This window comes from Gopherus evgoodei, chromosome 1 (assembly GCF_007399415.2).
Source record: "Gopherus evgoodei ecotype Sinaloan lineage chromosome 1, rGopEvg1_v1.p, whole genome shotgun sequence".
NCBI lineage: Eukaryota > Metazoa > Chordata > Testudines > Testudinidae > Gopherus > Gopherus evgoodei.
This window is the reverse complement of record NC_044322.1, coordinates 29,293,497-29,312,130: the sequence shown is the minus strand read 5'-3', so window position 1 is coordinate 29,312,130 and position 18,634 is coordinate 29,293,497. Positions and strand designations below refer to the sequence as shown.

The 18,634-nt window shown below is 40.4% G+C and overlaps 1 protein-coding gene across 1 annotated transcript; it reads left to right on the top strand.

The window, feature by feature from the left end:
* Positions 1-5,969: 5,969 nt before the first annotated feature.
* On the top strand, positions 5,970-14,044 carry LOC115650457 (stromelysin-1-like). The gene is made up of 10 exons (XM_030560467.1): positions 5,970-6,098; positions 7,152-7,396; positions 7,509-7,657; positions 8,823-8,948; positions 9,437-9,598; positions 9,786-9,942; positions 11,665-11,798; positions 12,455-12,614; positions 13,049-13,149; positions 13,944-14,044. The coding sequence occupies exons 1-10, from the start codon at positions 6,000-6,002 to the stop codon at positions 14,042-14,044; spliced, it is 1,434 nt and encodes a 477-aa protein (XP_030416327.1). The 5' UTR covers positions 5,970-5,999.
* Positions 14,045-18,634: the final 4,590 nt, after the last annotated feature.

Below are 18,634 nucleotides of genomic sequence, written 5' to 3'. Positions count from 1 at the left end.
TTAGCACCAGGTGGAAATTATTCATAGATTGAGCACTGAGCACTTACCCAAATCAGGTCCCTTCATAATGTCTTACACAGAGCACCCAAAATCCAAGGCACTCACAATCACCAGTCACATCTGAAAATCTTATCCATGTAGTGTGCATCCAACCCTGCTCTCACTGATGACAAAAGTCATGTGCAAACCTAATGACTGCATTTAGAGTAGTATCAGGCCCTGAATACTGTGAGAATGTGTGGTGGGCGTGTGCTATAGACCACCGGATCAGAAGTATGATGTAGATGAATCTTTCTTTGGACGACTAACTAAAGTTTCCAGATCACAGGCCCTGGTACTAATGGGAGACTTCAATCACCCTGACATCTGCTGGGAGAGCAATACAGCAATGCACAGACAATCCAGGAAGTTGAGGACAACTTCCTGGTACAAATGTTGGAGCAACCGACTAGGGGCTGTGCTCCTCTTGACCTGCTGCTTACAAACAAGGAAGAATTGTTAGAAGTAGAAGTGGGTGGCAACCTAGGCATCAGTGACCGTGAGATGGTTGAGTTCAGGATTCTCACAAAGGAAGAAAGGAGAGTAGCAAAATATGGACCTTGGAGTTCAGAAAAGCAGACTTTGACTCCCTTAAGGAATTGATGAGCAGAATCACCCAGAAAGATAATATGAGGGGGCAAGGAGTCCAGGAGAGCTGGCTTTATTTTAAAGAATCCTTATTTGGATGCAGGAACAAACCATCTTGAAGTGCAGAAAGAATAGCAAATATTGCAGGTGACCAGCTTGGTTTACCTGTGAAATCTTCAGTGAGCTTAAACTCAAAAAGGGAGCTTACAAGAAGTGGAAATTTCGACAGATGACTAGGTAGGAGTATACAAATATTACTAGAGTATGCAGGGGTGTAATCCGGAAGGCCAAGGCACGACTGGAGTTGCAGCTAGCAAAGGATGTGAAGAGTAACAAAAAAGTTTTCTACAGGTATGTTAGCAGCAAGAAGACAGTCAGGGAGAGTGTGGGGGAGGCAACATAGTGAATGGGGGAGGCAACATAGTGACAGATGATGTGAAAAAAGCTGAAGTAGTCAAAGCTTTTTTTGCCTCGATCTTCACAGACAAGGTCAGCTCCCAGACTGCTGCACTAGGCAACACAGTATGGGAAGGAGGTGAGCAGCCCTCAGTGGTAAAAGAACAGGTTAAGGACTATTTAGAAAATCTGGATGTGCACAAGTCCTTGGGTCCAGATCTAATGCATCCAAGGGTGCTGAGGGAGTTGGCTGACGTGATTGCAGAAACATTGGCCATCATCTTTGAAAATTCGTGGCGACTGGCGGAGGTCCTGTACAATTGGAAAAGGCAAATATAGTGCCCATATTTTAAAAAGGAAAGAAAGAGAACCGAAGGAAACTACAGAGCAGTCAGCCTCACTTCAGTCTCCGGCAAAATCATGGAGCAGGTCCTCAAGGAATCCATTTTGAAGAAGAACTTGGAGGAGAGGAAGGTGATCAGGAACAGTCAACATGGATTCACCAAGAGCAAGTCATGCCTGACTAACCTAATTGCCTTCTATCAGGAGATAAGTGGGTCTGTGGATGAGGGGAAAGCAGTGGATGTGTTATTCCTTGACTTTAACAAAGCATTTTATACAGTCTCCCACAGTATTCTTGCCAGCAAATTAAAAAAATATGGATTGGATGAATGGACTGTAAGGTGGATAGAAAGCTGGGTAGATTGTTGGGCTCAGTGGGTAGTGATCAACAGCTCGATGTCTAGTTGGCAGCCAGTATTAAGCGGAGTGCCCCAGGGATCCTGTCCTGGGGCCACTTTTGTTCAACATCTTTATCAATGATTGGATGATGGGTTTAATTGCACTCTCAGCAAGTTTGCAGATGACACTAAGCTGGGAGAGAGGTAGATATGCTGGAGGATAGGGATAGGGTCCAGAGTGACCTAGACAAATTGGAGGATTGGGCCAAAAGAAATCTAATGAGGTTCAACAAGGACAAGTGCAGAGTCCTGCACTTATGAAGGAAGAATCCCATGTACCGCTACAGGCTGGGGACCGACTGGCTAAACAGCAGTTCTGCAGAAAAGGATCTGGGGATTACAGTGGACAAGAAGCTGGATATGAGTCAGCAGTATGCCCTCATTGTCAAGAATGCCAACAGCATATTGGGCTGTATTAGTAGTAGCATTGCCAGCAGATCAAGAGAAGTGATTATTCCCTTCTATTCGGCACTGGTGAGGCCACACCTGGAATATGGCATCCAGTTTTGGTCTCTCCACTACAGAAGGGATATGGACAAATTGGAGTCCAGCAGAGGGCAACAAAAATGATTAGGGGGTTGGGGCACATGACTTATGAGGAGAGGCTGAGGAAACTAGATTATTTAGTCTGAAGAAGAGTGAGGGGGGGATTTGATAACAACCTTCAACTGGCTGAAGGGGGGTTCCAAAGAAGATGGAGCTAGGCCGTTCTCAGTAGTTGCAGATGACAGAAGAAGCAGCAAAGGTCTCAAGTTGCAATGGGGAAATCTAGGTTGGAAATTAGGAAACACTATTTCACTAGAAGGGTGATGAAGCACTGGAAAGGTTACCTAGGGAGGTGATGGAATCTCCATCCTTAGAGGTTTTTAAGGCCTGGCTTGACAAAGCCTTGTCTGGGATGAATTAGTTGATGGTTGTCCTGCTTTGAGTAGGGGATTGGACTAGATGACCTCCTGAGGTCTCATCCAGACTTAATCTTCTATGATTCTATGATCCTATGAATGTACTTCATTACTTATTACTGTAACAAATGCATATACGCAGTCAAGATTTTACATAAACAATTAGATCATTATTCAGTCTAGTCCAGTATGCAGCAGTGGACAGTCTGAGTTGCTACATAGGCAAGAGAAACAAAAGTTATAATTCTCCTAGCAGGCAATTTCCAGAGGAGTTGCAATGTGGACATCCCTGCTGGAGAAAAGAATGCTCTTGTATGGCCTGAATGGGAGATGAATTTTCAGAGGATTTGGAAATTCAGCTCCATCATTGCCTGGCTTGGCAGGGTTTAGTCCCCTCTCTAGATAGACATACAAGCATGGAGATTTTCAAATGAATCTAGTCTGACCTGGAAGTGATTCTTGCATGAAGGGATATTAGTGGATCCAGAATCCTTATTGTCATAGAGGAAATTGTGGTAGATCAGGCTTCTGGGAGGAACACACCCTAGGCTGGAAAGGAAGGGAGATCCACCAGAAGCCACACAGAAGGCACAAACAAGACAGCAAGCCCTGCCATTAAACAAAGACTATCTCATTCCTATGAGCTGTCATTATGCAACTGTCAGAAGAGGAGTACATGCCTCTCCCTCTGTGGCTGGCATCCTCAGCAACATAGTATATACATATGACTACATATTTAAACACACTAGCCTCAGGGTTTGGCAGTAAACTATGCAGCCAGTTGGGAGATGTAAACATCTCTCGGTTAGACGCCACTCATCAGTGACACAGCCAGAGCTGTAGTTTTACAGCTCAAATGCTCCTTGTGTGTGGGTCTTCACTCTTGTACTTTAGCCTGTTGCTCCCACACTGCTGCCAGAGTACACTGTGGCCAGAACATGGCTGGGTATGTGAAGAATTTTCAGAACAAACCGTACTCATTACCTCAAGGGCAAGCCATGTGGGGACCCCCAATCTTATCTTCTTCCTTTCTGGTTTGTATTTGTACAATTTAAAGTAGCATTTACATATGCTGATTGGCAACTTGCCAGCATGACACAGTTGAAAAGGGCCAAATTTTGAGACTTCTACTCAGCATTGAGCCCACAGGAAGATGTCGTCTTCTTCTGGTGCTGTTACTAGTGGCTCTGACCAAGGGAATGCTGCTGGTGGGGGTATCAACTCTGGCATAGCAAGGGCCAGACAATGGTATGAGACATTCCTGAGAGAGAGACTTTGAGAAAGGAGAGGGTAGCAATCAGCAGGTCAAATCTCTGTGGAAGAACAAGAGATTCTCATTATGGAGATCACTTCTAGGTTTGATCTCTTCATGGGTAGGGCCTCAAAAAACATCTATGAAAGTTTCTATATGGGATGATATAGAAACTAGGAAAAGTGAATGATTTTAGTAGGTGATGGACAGCACCAAGAAGTGGGGGGAAAAGAGGGAACAGAATAAGAGGACAAAAGTTAGCAACAGGGCATACTTGACAATGTTGCTGAGTCCTGGCAATTGAAGAACCACAACAAACTCACTAAAACCTTCCTAGCGCCCTGTGGATGGGATCTCTAATGCAAACAATGATGAGTGTGGAAAATTTAGGTCCCATGACCAAGTGTCTGCTTCCTCCTGAATCTCTGTCCTGTGTCCTGTTCCAACAAGACCAACCAATCATCCAGGGGGAGAAAGCAGATACTTGAGACTTCATCATGACATCTATCTTCTGGGGCTCCTTTCTGCTGATTTCCACTGATGTGTCCCAGAGGGAAATAATTCAGCAAAGGTCTCTGTAATGTACGTATCTCTCCTTTCAGAAATCTCTTTTATTGCCATCTCTCACTATATTTTGGATGGAGACCCCTTGTGCCCCTTGTGGTGGAGAATGAAACAAAAGATAATTCTCCACACTGAGGTGGAGACAGTGGTGTTAAACCATTAGTGAAGAATTTGAGCTTATGAATTTTAGAGGACTTTCTAAGGCCTCATGTCCAATATCCAGGATGCTGATGCTGATTGGTGCATGCACCATATGAAGCAGAGAGAAAGCTTCATGACAATAGTGGGGAACATTTTATCCAAAGCACAAGAGCTAGGCCCGGATTCTGAGCTCTGTGGTGGCTCAGTACTCTGGGTTTGCTGGTATACTAGGGCCACAAAGCAGGCCAAACTGGCCATTTGGGGATCACTCCTGGCATAAGGGAGATTCTGTTAGGACAGAGCCAGCAGGACATTCCCATATCACCCTGCTAACAGCCCCCAGTGTAAGGGAGCACCAGGGATGTGGTGGTAGATTATAGAGGGACATGTTGAAGGAGGAGATATAGTCAGAGCACAGTTCACTCCTGCTATTCTATACCATGTTCAGCACAGTGTAAGATAGAGCAGCTCCTAAGGACTGTTCTAGCTTTTATTGTTCTTTTCCTTCACTGTCTCCAGAATTAAGGTGGTGGTTCAACAGCCCTTTACCCCATCCTCAGTTCCTGCATTCAGTTTACCTTAACCAGGCCTGGGAATCAAGTTGTAATTGCTGCATGGGACTGTTGCTCGGTAGTACAGGCAGGAGCAATGGGCAGAGAGAGACATGGGTAGTTCCAATAGAGCTAAGAATGTTATTAAAGGTAACCTGGAAGTGATGCAAATAGTCAGCATTGCTTTTTCAGTGTCTTACAGCACAAGGACTATTCCAATGGGTAAAGTGAGCAGATTATGGCACTATATTAACAATGAGATTTCTCCCAAAATACATGTGACTGTTGAAGACACTTGTTTCAGTTGTCTACAAAAAAACTGGAACCTGCCAAGGATTCATTTTGTTTCTTATTAGAGGCCACAATTCTGCAAAGACTTACATCTGTGCTTACCTTTGAGCACCTGAGAGATTTCAAATTGTTCAGATGCTTAAAGTTAAAGACATTCATAAAAGTTCTGAGGCTCAAGACTGGATTATTAAAGTAGCTAAAATAACGTTTTCCTTACCTGAAGAAACAGTGAGTTTATAAAGGAAAGGAATATCATCCTATTTCCTGAGCATTAATCATATTGTCCTATTGCAAAATTTGCAAAGGGGCGGAGTGAGATGAGAGGCAATTCACATGAAATCTGTCAAGCTTTTCATGCCTAAACCAGTGTTTGCATATCTTCTGTTGGTATCTGGAGGCTGTTCTAAACTGTGAGTCAGGCTACACCTGACTTTATGAAGCACACAAGTACTATATAAACAGGGATATGTGAGAGACTTGTATGTAATGGTCAGAGACTGAGATCTTCATCAAGACAAGACATCGAAGCAAAAGAATGAAGAACCTTCCATTTCTGCTGTTACTATGTGCCGCATCTTATGCTTTTCCTATAGATCCAAACAGGAAAGTGGAAGAAGATATGAAGCTTATTCAGGTAATGATTGCAGACACAAAGGACCAGATCCGGAGCTGGAGTTAATTGAAGTTAATGGAGCTATGCTGATTTATACCAGCTGAGGATTTGACCCTATACATGCTGATGGGGTGAATAGTCTGGTTCAGTATTTCCCAAAAAAGAGAAGTATGCCCTCCTGGAGGGGTGTGACACACTGTCAGTGAAAGGTTCCCCAAGACTGTCCTTCTAAGATGGTGGGGTAGAAGGGTGGATAGGACTTGTTTCATTTTCCTGAGGGGGCGCTTAGTTTCAAAAGCTTGGAAAGTTTTTGTCTTGGGTGCTATTTTAATGGATGTGCAATGCTCAAAGTGAGGCAATATTTCTGAAGAATAATTCAGAGCTGTCATCATGAACTACAGAAATTTGCCAGGAAGCATCTTATTATTATTTTGTTTTACATTGTTTTGAGGGAAGCAATTTAAAATTAAGGTGCACTTGTTTAGGGCCTGAGACTGCGAACATTTAAACATGTGAACAACTTTACACACAAGTAATCTTTTTGGCTCACTTGGGGCTTCTCAAGAGAGTAAAGATATTCTCATGCATAAGTGACTGTAGGAGCAGTATCTTCATTTTGTCTGAATCATTGCACATGATAAAATGTAATGCTATTGGCAAATCATGCCTTCAATCACGTTCTTCAAACATCTGTCATTGTCTGTCTTTAAATACTGCATGGAGTGCTGAAACAGAGAGTAAGTCTAATGTGTTTTATCACAAAATGTTCCATTTACAGGGCAAATGTTTATTCTGAATGTGTTCTGAGCATTAATCCTATTGTACAATTGCAAAATATTCATGCAGAACTCTTGTAGCCACATTATCTTACAACAAGATAATGTCAAGGTATTAATATAAATGGAAAATGAGAACTAATTTCAGTTTACAAAGTTTCTAAACAAAGTGAGTTCTTGAGACACAAAGGGGAACAAGCAGCAGAAGCCCAGGGTAGATCTCATGTCGTAATATTTAATATTATTTTCCAAGATTTAAAAAAGATCCTAGTGTCTTATTATATATCTGTTTCATCAGAAGTATCTGGAAAACTACTACAGCTTTAAGACAGATGGGAAACCTGTTTTAAGATGGAAAAGCAATAGTCCCATAGTCAACAAAATCAAAGAAATGCAGGAATTCATCGGATTAGAGGTGACTGGGAAATTGGATTCTAACACTCTGGAGATGATGCAGAAACCCCGGTGTGGAGTCCCTGATGTTGCTGATTTCTCCACCTTTGCAGGACAACCAAAATGGGGGAAAAAGAATCTAACATACAGGTAACCATGCAGTAGTAGAAGAGTTTTCTTCAATTAAAAGGAAACAAGTTGCTCCAAGTAGATGATAAGTATTGTAAAGAACTCAGCTCTTTCTCTGTATTATATTTGAAAGGATTTTGAACTATACACCAGACATGGCCCAAGTTGATGTAGATGCAGCCATCAAGAAAGCTTTTACAGTCTGGAGCAATGTGATCCCATTGACATTTACCCGGGTTGACAGAGGTGATGCAGATATATTGATCTCCTTTGCAGCCAGAGGTAAATAATATCTATATATCTATATATACCATCCAGAGGTCTGTGAATGATTTTTCCTGAAATTATCATTCATTGTTATCATTTGTATTAGGATGTGGATCCCACTGTGCTGGGTATTGTACAATCATACACAAAAACACAGTCCCCGCCCCAAAGAGTTTACAATCTAAGGCCCTGATATTGCAAAGATTTATAGCTATACGTAACTTTACACACTGTGTGTAGTTCAACGGGATTGTGAATAGTGTATAATGTTCAGCCTGGGCAGACAGCTGCACAGAATCAGGGCTTGTGGGTCCTACTCATAACTTTACTCATGACTATAGTTCCATGTAAGTCACTGAGACTACTCACATACTTAAAGATAAGCACAGGTTAAACTGCTTTGCTAAATAAGGGCCACAGAGCTCAGTGCTTGGGGCTGGCTCCCCCTCGGGGGCTTTTCCATGGTGGAGGAGGGCAAACTCCACCCCCTACTGGGATGATGTGGGTGGATCCACAGGGACATTTCTCCCACCAAAGCTCTCTTTTATGTGCATAGGAGGTAGCAGGATCATAATTAGACATGATGCAGTGGGTAAAGAGAACAGAAAGTAATGGAGGATAGTGGAGAGAACAATAAAAGGTCATGTGATTATTTTGTAAAAAGCAACAAAGAGTCCTGTGGCACCTTATAGACTAACAGATGTGTTGGAGCATAACCCACAAAGCTCATGCTCCAATACATATGTTAGTCTATTAGGTGCCACAGGATTCTTTGTTGCTTTTTACAAATCCAGACTAACATGGCTACCCCTCTGATACGTCATCATTTTGGTTTCTCACATACTTGTCTTGTGGTTCGACTGTATAAATACAAGCTGTACAACAGCTCGCCATTATTACTTACCTTTCTATTCTTTGCATTTCTCCTCCCACCAAACCATTGTACCTGTATTCATACCCATCTCCAATCCTTACTCAATTCCCACTGCTTCATGATCTCTCTTCCATTTGGACAGATTTTTGTTTCACTTCCAATTCTTTAGTGTCTGCAGATCTACTAGAAATTTTCTGGTTTTCAGTAAAAATTAACAAATAATGAGGTTGTCAAAATTGCACGTCAGAGAAATTTGGAGTGTTGTAAACTCACAAAGAGTTCTATTGCACCTTGTTCCATTCTTAGTTCACAATGATTTCAATCCCTTTGATGGTCCTGGTGGGACGGTTGCTCATGCCTATGCACCTGGCAATGGCATTGGTGGAGATGCTCACTTTGATGAGGATGAAGACTGGACCAAAGGCTCACAGGGTATGTAAAACAACTCTTAATATTACATACCTGGACTCGGTAGGATTTTCAAAATGAGATATTTAAAGTTTGACTCCTAAATCCATAGTTAGATACCTGAGTGAGTGACTGATTTTCAGAAGTGTTGAACAACCAACAGCTCCCAACTAAGTTAGGATTTCAGCACTTTTGAAAACCATCTCACATAATTAGCTTCCTCAGGCATGGTTTTCCAAAGGCATCACAACATCTGGACTCCTTCACCCACATTGATCTCTGCTGGAGTTGTTTCATGCTGGATCAGGCCTACAAGCACTGCACTTTTGCGCTTTTGATGTGCTTCAATGTATTTTCATTATACTTAGTTGTATTTCAACTACATCTGAGTTTACTATAAGCACTAAAAACCTCGATTGTATTGAGTGCAAATGGCTGGCTTGTATTTCACATTGATGGGCAAGAACATGAAAAGACAACTTTCTTTTATACATTTTGTTTGCTGGTTTTAGGTTCCAATTTGTTTTTCGTGGCTGCGCATGAGTTTGGCCATTCACTGGGACTCTTCCATTCTAGACACCCTGATTCACTGATGTACCCAGTTTATAGACACTTTGATTCCAAGACTTTCCGTCTTCATCAGGATGATATTAATGGCATTCAATACCTCTATGGTAATCAAACATTATTAATCGCTCAGTGTTTATAGCCTCTAACAAGTTCAAATAACTTTTAATGAAATCCATGTTGAAGGGTTATATTAACTATAGCTTGAATAAAAATGACAGATCCACTGAAGTTATCTGAATTTTATAATATCAAATACTAGTTTTAATTTCTTCTCTAAACTGTTTCCCTTAGGACCTTCATCTAACCCCCCTGAAGATCCAACAGAATCTACTGTCTCCATAGAACCCCTGGAGCCAACAGAACCTCTACCACCAAACACTTGTGGCCCTAATCTGACTTTTAATGCTGTCACCACTTTCCGTGGAGAAATAATGTTCTTCAAAGACAAGTAAGCTGACTGTTTTAAAGCAACATCATATATTTTGCTTCAATCTTCCTTTAATGGCACAATAGGTTGGAAAAATAAGAAACATTCCAAATTTTGTCCAGCATGTTCATCAAACCAATACCTTTTATTATGTTCAAAAAAGGTTCCGATAAATACCACCAGTCTTTCTTCCCAAGTGCCAACAGACCTCCTACTTACCTGCACAGAGGTGATCATTAAGGGATATTTCCTTAGATTGTAAGCTCTTTGGGTCAGGGGCCATCTTTCTGTTCTGGTTATTTGTGCAGTACCTAGCACAACAGGATACATAGCTGGGATCCTTGGTGCTACCACAATGCAAATGATAAACCCTAATAATAATAATAACAACAGCAACACACACTTGCCACATTTATTTCCCATTCTAATCATAGGAGAAAACTTGTCAAATTTAGATAAGATTGTGGTAACTGTTGACAAATTCTGACTTCTTCAGTGTGACCTCTATATGTTGGACTCTATCATGACATCTAACACCGGTAAGTGTTACTTGGGTACTGGGATTCTGCAGTATTCCCAGGGCATTCCATTGATTAAAACAACAGACCAGAGACTAGCAGTAAGTGTGCCAAAACTGAAGCATTCCTCCATGGAAAATCACTAATACTAGGGTGCTCTCAAGGGCTTAAAGAGAAAAGATTGTGGGTTCATAGGACTCATAAAGAGGAAAGTGGGATAAAAGAAGGTCCTAGTGGAGATGTGGGATATGATATGGTAGAAAAAGGGGGTTGGGAAAAGGATAGAAGTAAGTATTAATGGGTAAAGAGACAGATCTTGTTGCATTAAGAAAAGGGAGGGAGAAGAAGAGGGAAGGGATGCAGAGAAGACAGAAAGAGACTTTGAAAGGGTGCCTTAGAAGACATGGCTAAATTAGAACAGGTTCCTACATTCAGAATTCAGGAGAATTCAGTATTAGACTCTGGACCCATTACTTGGGACACTGAAGTTAGCCATTTACCCATTTTAACTGCAGCTTTCTAAACTTTGCAAATTTGCCATCCCAAATACCAAGTCCACATGCACACCCTTTGCAACAATGATTTCGGATAATGAAACCGATTACCATTGTATATTTTATCATGTGTTCAGTGCTGCACAATGGTGTAGGCTGCTTTTGCCTACAGACTTCACAGTCTAAAGGAATTTATAATGTTGTATTCTGACATTCAAAATATACTAATGCCAGGAGAGCAGGCAAAGAAGTATTGTGAAATCTGCTTTCCCTGAAATCCAGCGATTTATCCAGCGATAAACTCTCTCAGTGGAAAATCCTCAGCCCAGAGCCTAGCACGGGTATGTGGGAGTAAGTCTTGGGAGACACCTGGGGGAAGTGGGAATCCTCTGGTCTCACCCAACTCTACCACCTCCCTTTGTCAATAGTGTGCTGCAGAACTGAGTCCCATTACCCTTTCGTATAGCAAAATTGCATTTGTTCCATGCCAGGGAACCCTCTCTAACATCAGTGGTAAAGGCCGGTTTTAGCCCTAAGTGATTCAAAAGTTCAAAATCTAAGTAAATGCATAGAAGACATGATTTGGGAGTAATGGAATTTCTTTGTGTGCCAATATGCAATACTCTCTGGGCGGTAGAAGTTGTAAACTCTTATTGCTATGGTTAGAATCGCATATATTGTTATGTATAAAGATACAATTGAATATGCAAGTTGTACTGTATTTGGATCAGGTACTTCTGGCGCAAACACCCTTCAAGCAGAGAAGTTGACTTTAATTTAATATCTTCATTCTGGTCACCTCTGCCATCTGGCTTGGATGCTGCCTGTGAAATTACAGACAGAGATGAGACATTTCTTTTTAAAGGTAAGCATAGGAATTTCTCTATGTTCTTCTTACATGTGACACAAATGGAATTTACCCGCTTTGAAAATACACCTCTAGCTCGATATAACACTGTTCTCTTGAGCTAAAAATCTTATGTGTTATAGGTGAAGCCGCGTTATATCGAACTTGCTTTGATCTGCTGGAGAGGGCAGCCCAGCCCCCTCGGAGCTGTGCTTTACCACGTTATATCCGAATTCGTGTTATATCGGGTCGCGTTATATCGGGGTAGAGGTGTAGTTAAGGAAATTGAACCTTGTACTTTTTTATTGGGATTTCATGAGCTCTGATCTAATCCAATTTACTGGCATTGTTTTGCAATTAAATTGCTAACAAAGACCACTCTCGGCATCAAAATGCATGTCACTTATTTGATTAGTGTTAACGAAGCTAAATTTCCCTAACAAATCAAGCTCTATCCAAGGAAATGTGAAATGGTACTTTTTTCTGTAGAACTATTTGTCTAAATTAAAAATAGTAGCACAAATTTATTCAGAAGAGTTACATGAAGGATGGATTTTGCCAAGTGTGTTTAAAATACAACATAAGGCGATGGTCCATTGCTTACTGTGGCCACAGGAATATAATTTTCAACAGAAGTTCCTGGGCAAAATGTTTTCAACAACTTTTCTTGATAGGAAATGAATTCTGGGTTGTCAAAGGAGATACTATACTGTCTGGATACCCAAAGAAAATCCGTGATTTGGGCTTCCCTAAGGGTGTGAAGAAAATTGATGCAGCTCTTTATAATGCAATTAAAAGAAAAACATACTATTTTGTGTCTAACAAGTATTGGAGGTAAGATTTCATGTTCAACATTCTTGAGTATGAGGTAATAAGGACCACTGAGCAAACAAAACCCACATCACCAATAACTGTACCCTTAATTTGCCTTATGATGCTTTAGTAGCACACTGGGTAGCCAGTCTCTTACACTATCACCACTGCCTATAGAAAAATAATATTCTTTAAAGGCAGGTGAAACAGTTCTTTAAAAATACATAAAGTTCTGCTTAAATTATTTTAATGACAGAGAAAAAAGACATCTAAAGTTTTACTGCACATTTTAAAGCAGACAATAATTCCTAATTATACTAGAGGGGCCAGAACACCACACCCAGAAGATTACACTTAGTTCACTGTTAACGGGCTCTCTGTAAAGAGTGGGGCTGGCTTACATGGCATTTGGCTTATTTTTTAATTGTCTTCATATTGTTTTTAACTTTCCTCAGTTATGATGAAAGAAGACAGTCCATGGACAAGAAGCCAAAGCTGATAAAAGATGAATTTCCAGGAATTAACGGGAAGGTTGATGCTGTTTTCCAGCATAAAAGTAAGTGGAAACTCTCAGGTAAGGAAGCATTAAATGGTTCAGAAGTGATAAGAGACATGGTTAAATGGGATGCATAGGACTGAGAGCCAGAAACATCTGCAGGCTAATCCTGGCTCCGGTACTTCCTCTGTGGCTTGTACAAGTCACTTAACCTTTCTGTGCTTCAGTTTCCCTTCCTGTACAATAGCGATAAAAATACATCCCAAGGTGTATTGAAAATCAATTAATGTTTGCACAGTGCTTTGAAAAGATCAAGTCCTGTGGCACCTTATAGACTAACAGACATTTTGGAGCATGAGCTTTCGAGGGTGAATACCCACTTCGTTGGATTCACCCACAAAAGCTCATGCCCAAAAAGTCTGTTAGTCTAAAAGGTGCCACAGGACTCTTTGCTGCTTTTACAGATCCAGACTAACATGGCTAACGCTCTGATACATGAAAAGATCAGTACTAACGGACAGATTGAGATACCCTTACTCATGCGGCATTGTACCTTACACCATAAGTAGTTCCACTGTAGTTAATGGAAGCACTTGTGAAGTAAAGTATTGTTCAACATGAATAAGGATATCACAGTCTGGCCCTAAGACAGTAAAGTTACTGTGCTGAGATTAATGATCAGGCATAGTTTTGTTTTCTTCCTATGTCAGATAGGATATTATTTAGATAGAACAGTTCTGCGCATTGCTAGAGTGGGTGGCTCAGATAGTCTTTTCTAGCTCTTTGCAACCTTTATTGTAACAGCTTAATATTTATTTGTGCACTATAATAATTCAACTTGCTTTTATTCCTAGGGTTCTTCTATTTCTTTCGTGGATCACGGCAGTTTGAGTTTGATCCTATTGCCAAGAAAGTTACTCGTGTCCTAAAGACTAACTTCTGGTTTCCATGCTAAGAACATGAAGTCCTGGATGATGTATAAAAGAAGTAAACAATACTGTAAATACACCAGCGATTACTTTTCATTAGTTAATTTCTAAAACACATAGTCAGGATTCTGCAGGTTTCAGTGTACGTCCACCAGTCAAACTATAGTTATTGTACAATCTGCAGTTCTGTAAATAACAGAAATGCAATAGTTAGCATGAATATGTGTATATGTAAATAAATATGTATCATATATAGAGATTTTGCATTTGTTTGCCAGATGATGTATTTACTTGCAAAAGATGATAATTTCCTAACTCAAAAAGTGTTGCATCCAACATGGGAATTCTATATTAGATTTCATCTTCACAGGTAAAGAGGAATGTTATGGGATTTATTTCTTCACCCTCTCACTTCCCTGGTCCTTGTTGCATGAACAGAGAGCAACAATACCCAAAGTCCAAAGGCGCAAACAGTTTGATTTTTATTGGGGTGAACTTCCAGCAAGCATGATTCCAGTTTCCTTCCTAAGTGCCCCTTTCCCAACTCTTATACCACAGAGCCGTGCCTGTGTCCCTGTTCCTGTTCCCATCCCCTGTTCCCATTTCCCCCTTTAGCAAAACATGATCCCAATTCCCCCAGTCCCTGTTCCCATTCCCCGCTCCTTTCTGATTGACTGCAGACTATATAGTAAAACCTGCATTTTGCTTAGCTATTTCTTAACCAATCATTTTACTGAAATTTAACTAACCAATCCTAACACACTGTAACATGGTTATTTAACCAATTATATTCCACCATCTTCATTGGTTTACACCCAACAAAATTAATTATACAGCAGACAGAAACAATCACAGAACCAGACAGAGACCATGCAAATAAACATACAAAACAATATAGAAGTGAGTATTTTACAACTACATCTATACAGACATAAGGGTTTTCCAGCTGTGTCTATTGATAAGTGAGTTCTTGCCAGACAGGATGCTATTAAACTAAGTTTCCCAATAGCACCTTATTTCAATGTGACTAGTTTGCAATGTGAGGATGTGACCATACACTTCCCAGCTTATGGCTGCTTAACTACATTTTAGCTGAAGGCCTTAGCCTGTCACAGTAAGAGAAGGCCATTACACAGACAGTGATTTTGATTCTTTCTTTTATACCTCTATAACTAGCTAAGTGATAAGAATACACCTAAATTCTTAAAGTATAGGCCTTTGCAGACAGGCCTGAATATCTGTATCCTAACAAGGAACTGATTCATAGAACTAAAAATGAATGGTATCTTAGGTACAAATGCTGAGGACTTGATCACATTCATAATATGCAAATAGAATAAAGTCCAGACCAGTAATATATATATCTCCAGTGCTTTAAAAGGGGCAGTTTCAGAAAGCTGAAAACAATTATGAGCCCGATCAGCTAGGAGGAAGAATTTAATCACAAAAATGAGAAAGATAATTGGGGGTTGATTAAGAACACTTTACTAGATGTCCAAAACCAAAATCTCATAAGTGAGGAAGAAAGACAATTGGTAAAAAAATCCCACCTGGTTTAGAGGGGAAGTGAAGGGAGCTATAAAAATTGGAAGTGGAAAAAAGGGGAGGTTGATATTAATGAATATATATCAGAAGGTGGGAATTATAGAAAATCGATAAAAGAAGCAAAGGGATACAAGAAGTGATCTATGGCCAGCAAAATTAAGAACAATAAGGAGTTTTAAAAAATATATTAGGAACTAAAGGAATCTTAACAATGGTATTGGCCCATTACTAGATGGTAGAATTATCAGTACTTATGCAGAAAAGACAGAAGTGTTTAATCAAAATTTATGTTCTATATTTGGGAAAAGCAGACAATGTAGTCCTAACATATAATAACATTCTTTCCATTACACTAGTATCACAGGAGAATGTTTAACAGCAGCTACTAAAGTTAAACATTTTAAATCAATGGGCCCAGATAACTTGAGTTTTAAAAGAGCTGGCTGAGGTGGTCACTGGACCATGAATGTAGATGTTCAATAAGTCTTGGAACACTAATAGTTTCAGAAGACTGAAAGAAAGCTCAAGAAGTGACAATATTTAAAAAGGATAAGCATAGTCCTCTCAGTCTGACATTGATCCCAGGCAAGCTAATGGAGCTGATATGGGACTAGGTTAATAAAGAATTAAAGTAGTGTAATATAATTAATGCCAATCAACATGGCTTTATGGAAAATAGCTACTATCAAACTAATCTGATAACTCACTTTGATGGGATTACTAGTTTGGTGGATAAAGGTATTGTGTTTATGTAATATATTTAGCCTCTCCACCTGCACACCCCTAGCTGTCACCAACCACCCCACTTTGGGTTTAATGTGGCTGTGTAGTCACAGCACCAGCCCTGGGAGAGAGCTCTCCCAATACTGTAAAAAACCCACCCCCACGAGGGGAGTAGCTACCAGTGCTAGGAGTACAATGTCCAGTGCTGATGCACTGTCTACACTGCCACTTTACAGCACTGAAACTTGTATCTCTCAGGGGGATATCTTTTCACTCCCCTGAGCAAGAAAGTTTCAGCACTATAAAGAGGCAGTGTAGACAAGGCCTGAAACCCAAATGGGTATCATCAAGTAGTTACAACCCACACTCCATGGAAGCCACGTCCTGAAGGAAATCTTGCCTGAACTCCCACGTTTGGCCTTCAAACAGCCCTCCAACCTCTCCAGGCTCGTCATCAAGCTCCCCACAGACCAGGACACACCAGCTCAAAGTGGCACCAGAACAACAGACGCAAAACCTGCAGACATAACTCCACTTCTACAAAGATCAACACCCCCCACAACACACTTTTTAAGATCCAGCGGTCCTACACATGCCTATCACAACACATGATGCACTAAATGCCCGTTTACTAAATGCCTCAATAACAACTATGTGGGTGAAATCAAACAATCAGTACACTCCTGAAGGAACTCACACAGGAAAATGATTAAAGCGAAAAACACCGACCACCTGTGGGTGAATGCTTTTCACAAAGCAATCACTCTATATCTGACCTATCAGTCCTCATCCTCAAAAAAAACCTGCACAGCACCTTCAAACGATGAGCCTGTCATTACTTTGGCTGACACTGAAAATCATGGACTGAATAGAGACACTGGATTTATAGCTTATTACAACAATCTGTAACACACTAGTGCCCCGCCCCACCTACACAGCTTTTTTCCTCCCTTTTCCCATTGAGGTATTGACAGGCCACTTCACCTTGAATGGTCTCTCAAATACATGTTAACTACTTACATTAAAAAATTTGTTCCATCTTATATTTAGCTGTGACACTTAAGTACATTTCCTAGACCTGAAGAAAAGCTCTGTGTAAACTCAAAAGCTTGTGTTTCTCACCAACAGAAGTTGACCCAATGAAAGATATTGCCTCACCCACCTTGTCTCTCTAGACAACTCTAAGGCATTTGACTTGGTACCACACGACATTTTGATTAACAAAGTAGAATGATAAAATTAACACAGCATGGATTCAAAGCTGGCTACCTGATAAGTCTCAAAATGTAATTGTAAATGAGGAATTATGACTGAGCAGGTGTTTTGCTAGTGGGGTCTCTCAGAGATCGATTCTTGGTCCTATGCTATTTAACTTTTTTTTATCAATGACCTGGAAGAAAACATAGAATCATCCCTGATTAAGTTTGCAGATGACACCAATATTGGGAGAGTGGTAAATTATGAAAGGGACCAGTCACTGGTTCAGAGTGATCCGGTTCGCTTGGTAAGCAGGGAGCAGGCAAACAACATGTGTTTTAATATAGCTAAATGTAAAGACATACATGTTGGAACAAAGAATGTAGTCTATATTCCTAGGACTTTATCTTAGAAAGCAGTGACTTTAAAAAAGATTTTGGGAAATGGGAGCGGATAGTCAACTGAACGTGAGCTCCCAGTGCGACGTTTTGGCCAAAAGGGCTAATGCGATCCTTGGATGCAAAACCACTGTGATCATCTAGTCTGACCTCCTACATAACACAGGCCATAACGTTTTACCCAGTTTATGTTGCAGTGGAGGGAATTATGTTTCCTACTACGTAACTGAGCACTAGTAAATGCAATAACTTGTGGCTGAACTTGTCCAGACCTTTGATAAAGACATCCAGTCATTGAATTAAAGACTCCAGCTGATGGTGCATTGACCACTTTCCTTGGTAAACTGTTCCAGGGATAACACACTCTCACTGTTAAAAAGGTTGGTCTTATTTTGAACCTTTGTCCTTTCAAACACTCATTTGCAATAATGATTTACTGCAACAATCAAAAAGCTTTTAAAAACCCAATATAAAATAGTATTTTTCCTTTGTTTATTGAAGGGGTAGGCAACCTATGGCACATATGGCAAAGGCGACATGAGAGCTGATTTTCAGTGGCATTCTCACTGCCTGGGTCCTGGCCACCGGTCTCGGGGGCTCTGCATTTTAACTTAATTTTAAAGGAAGCTTCTTAAACATTTAAAAAACCTAATTTACTTTACATACAACAATAGTTTAGTTATATATTATAGACTTATAGAAAGAGACCTTCTAAAAATGTTTAAATGTATTACTGGCACACAAAACTTTAAA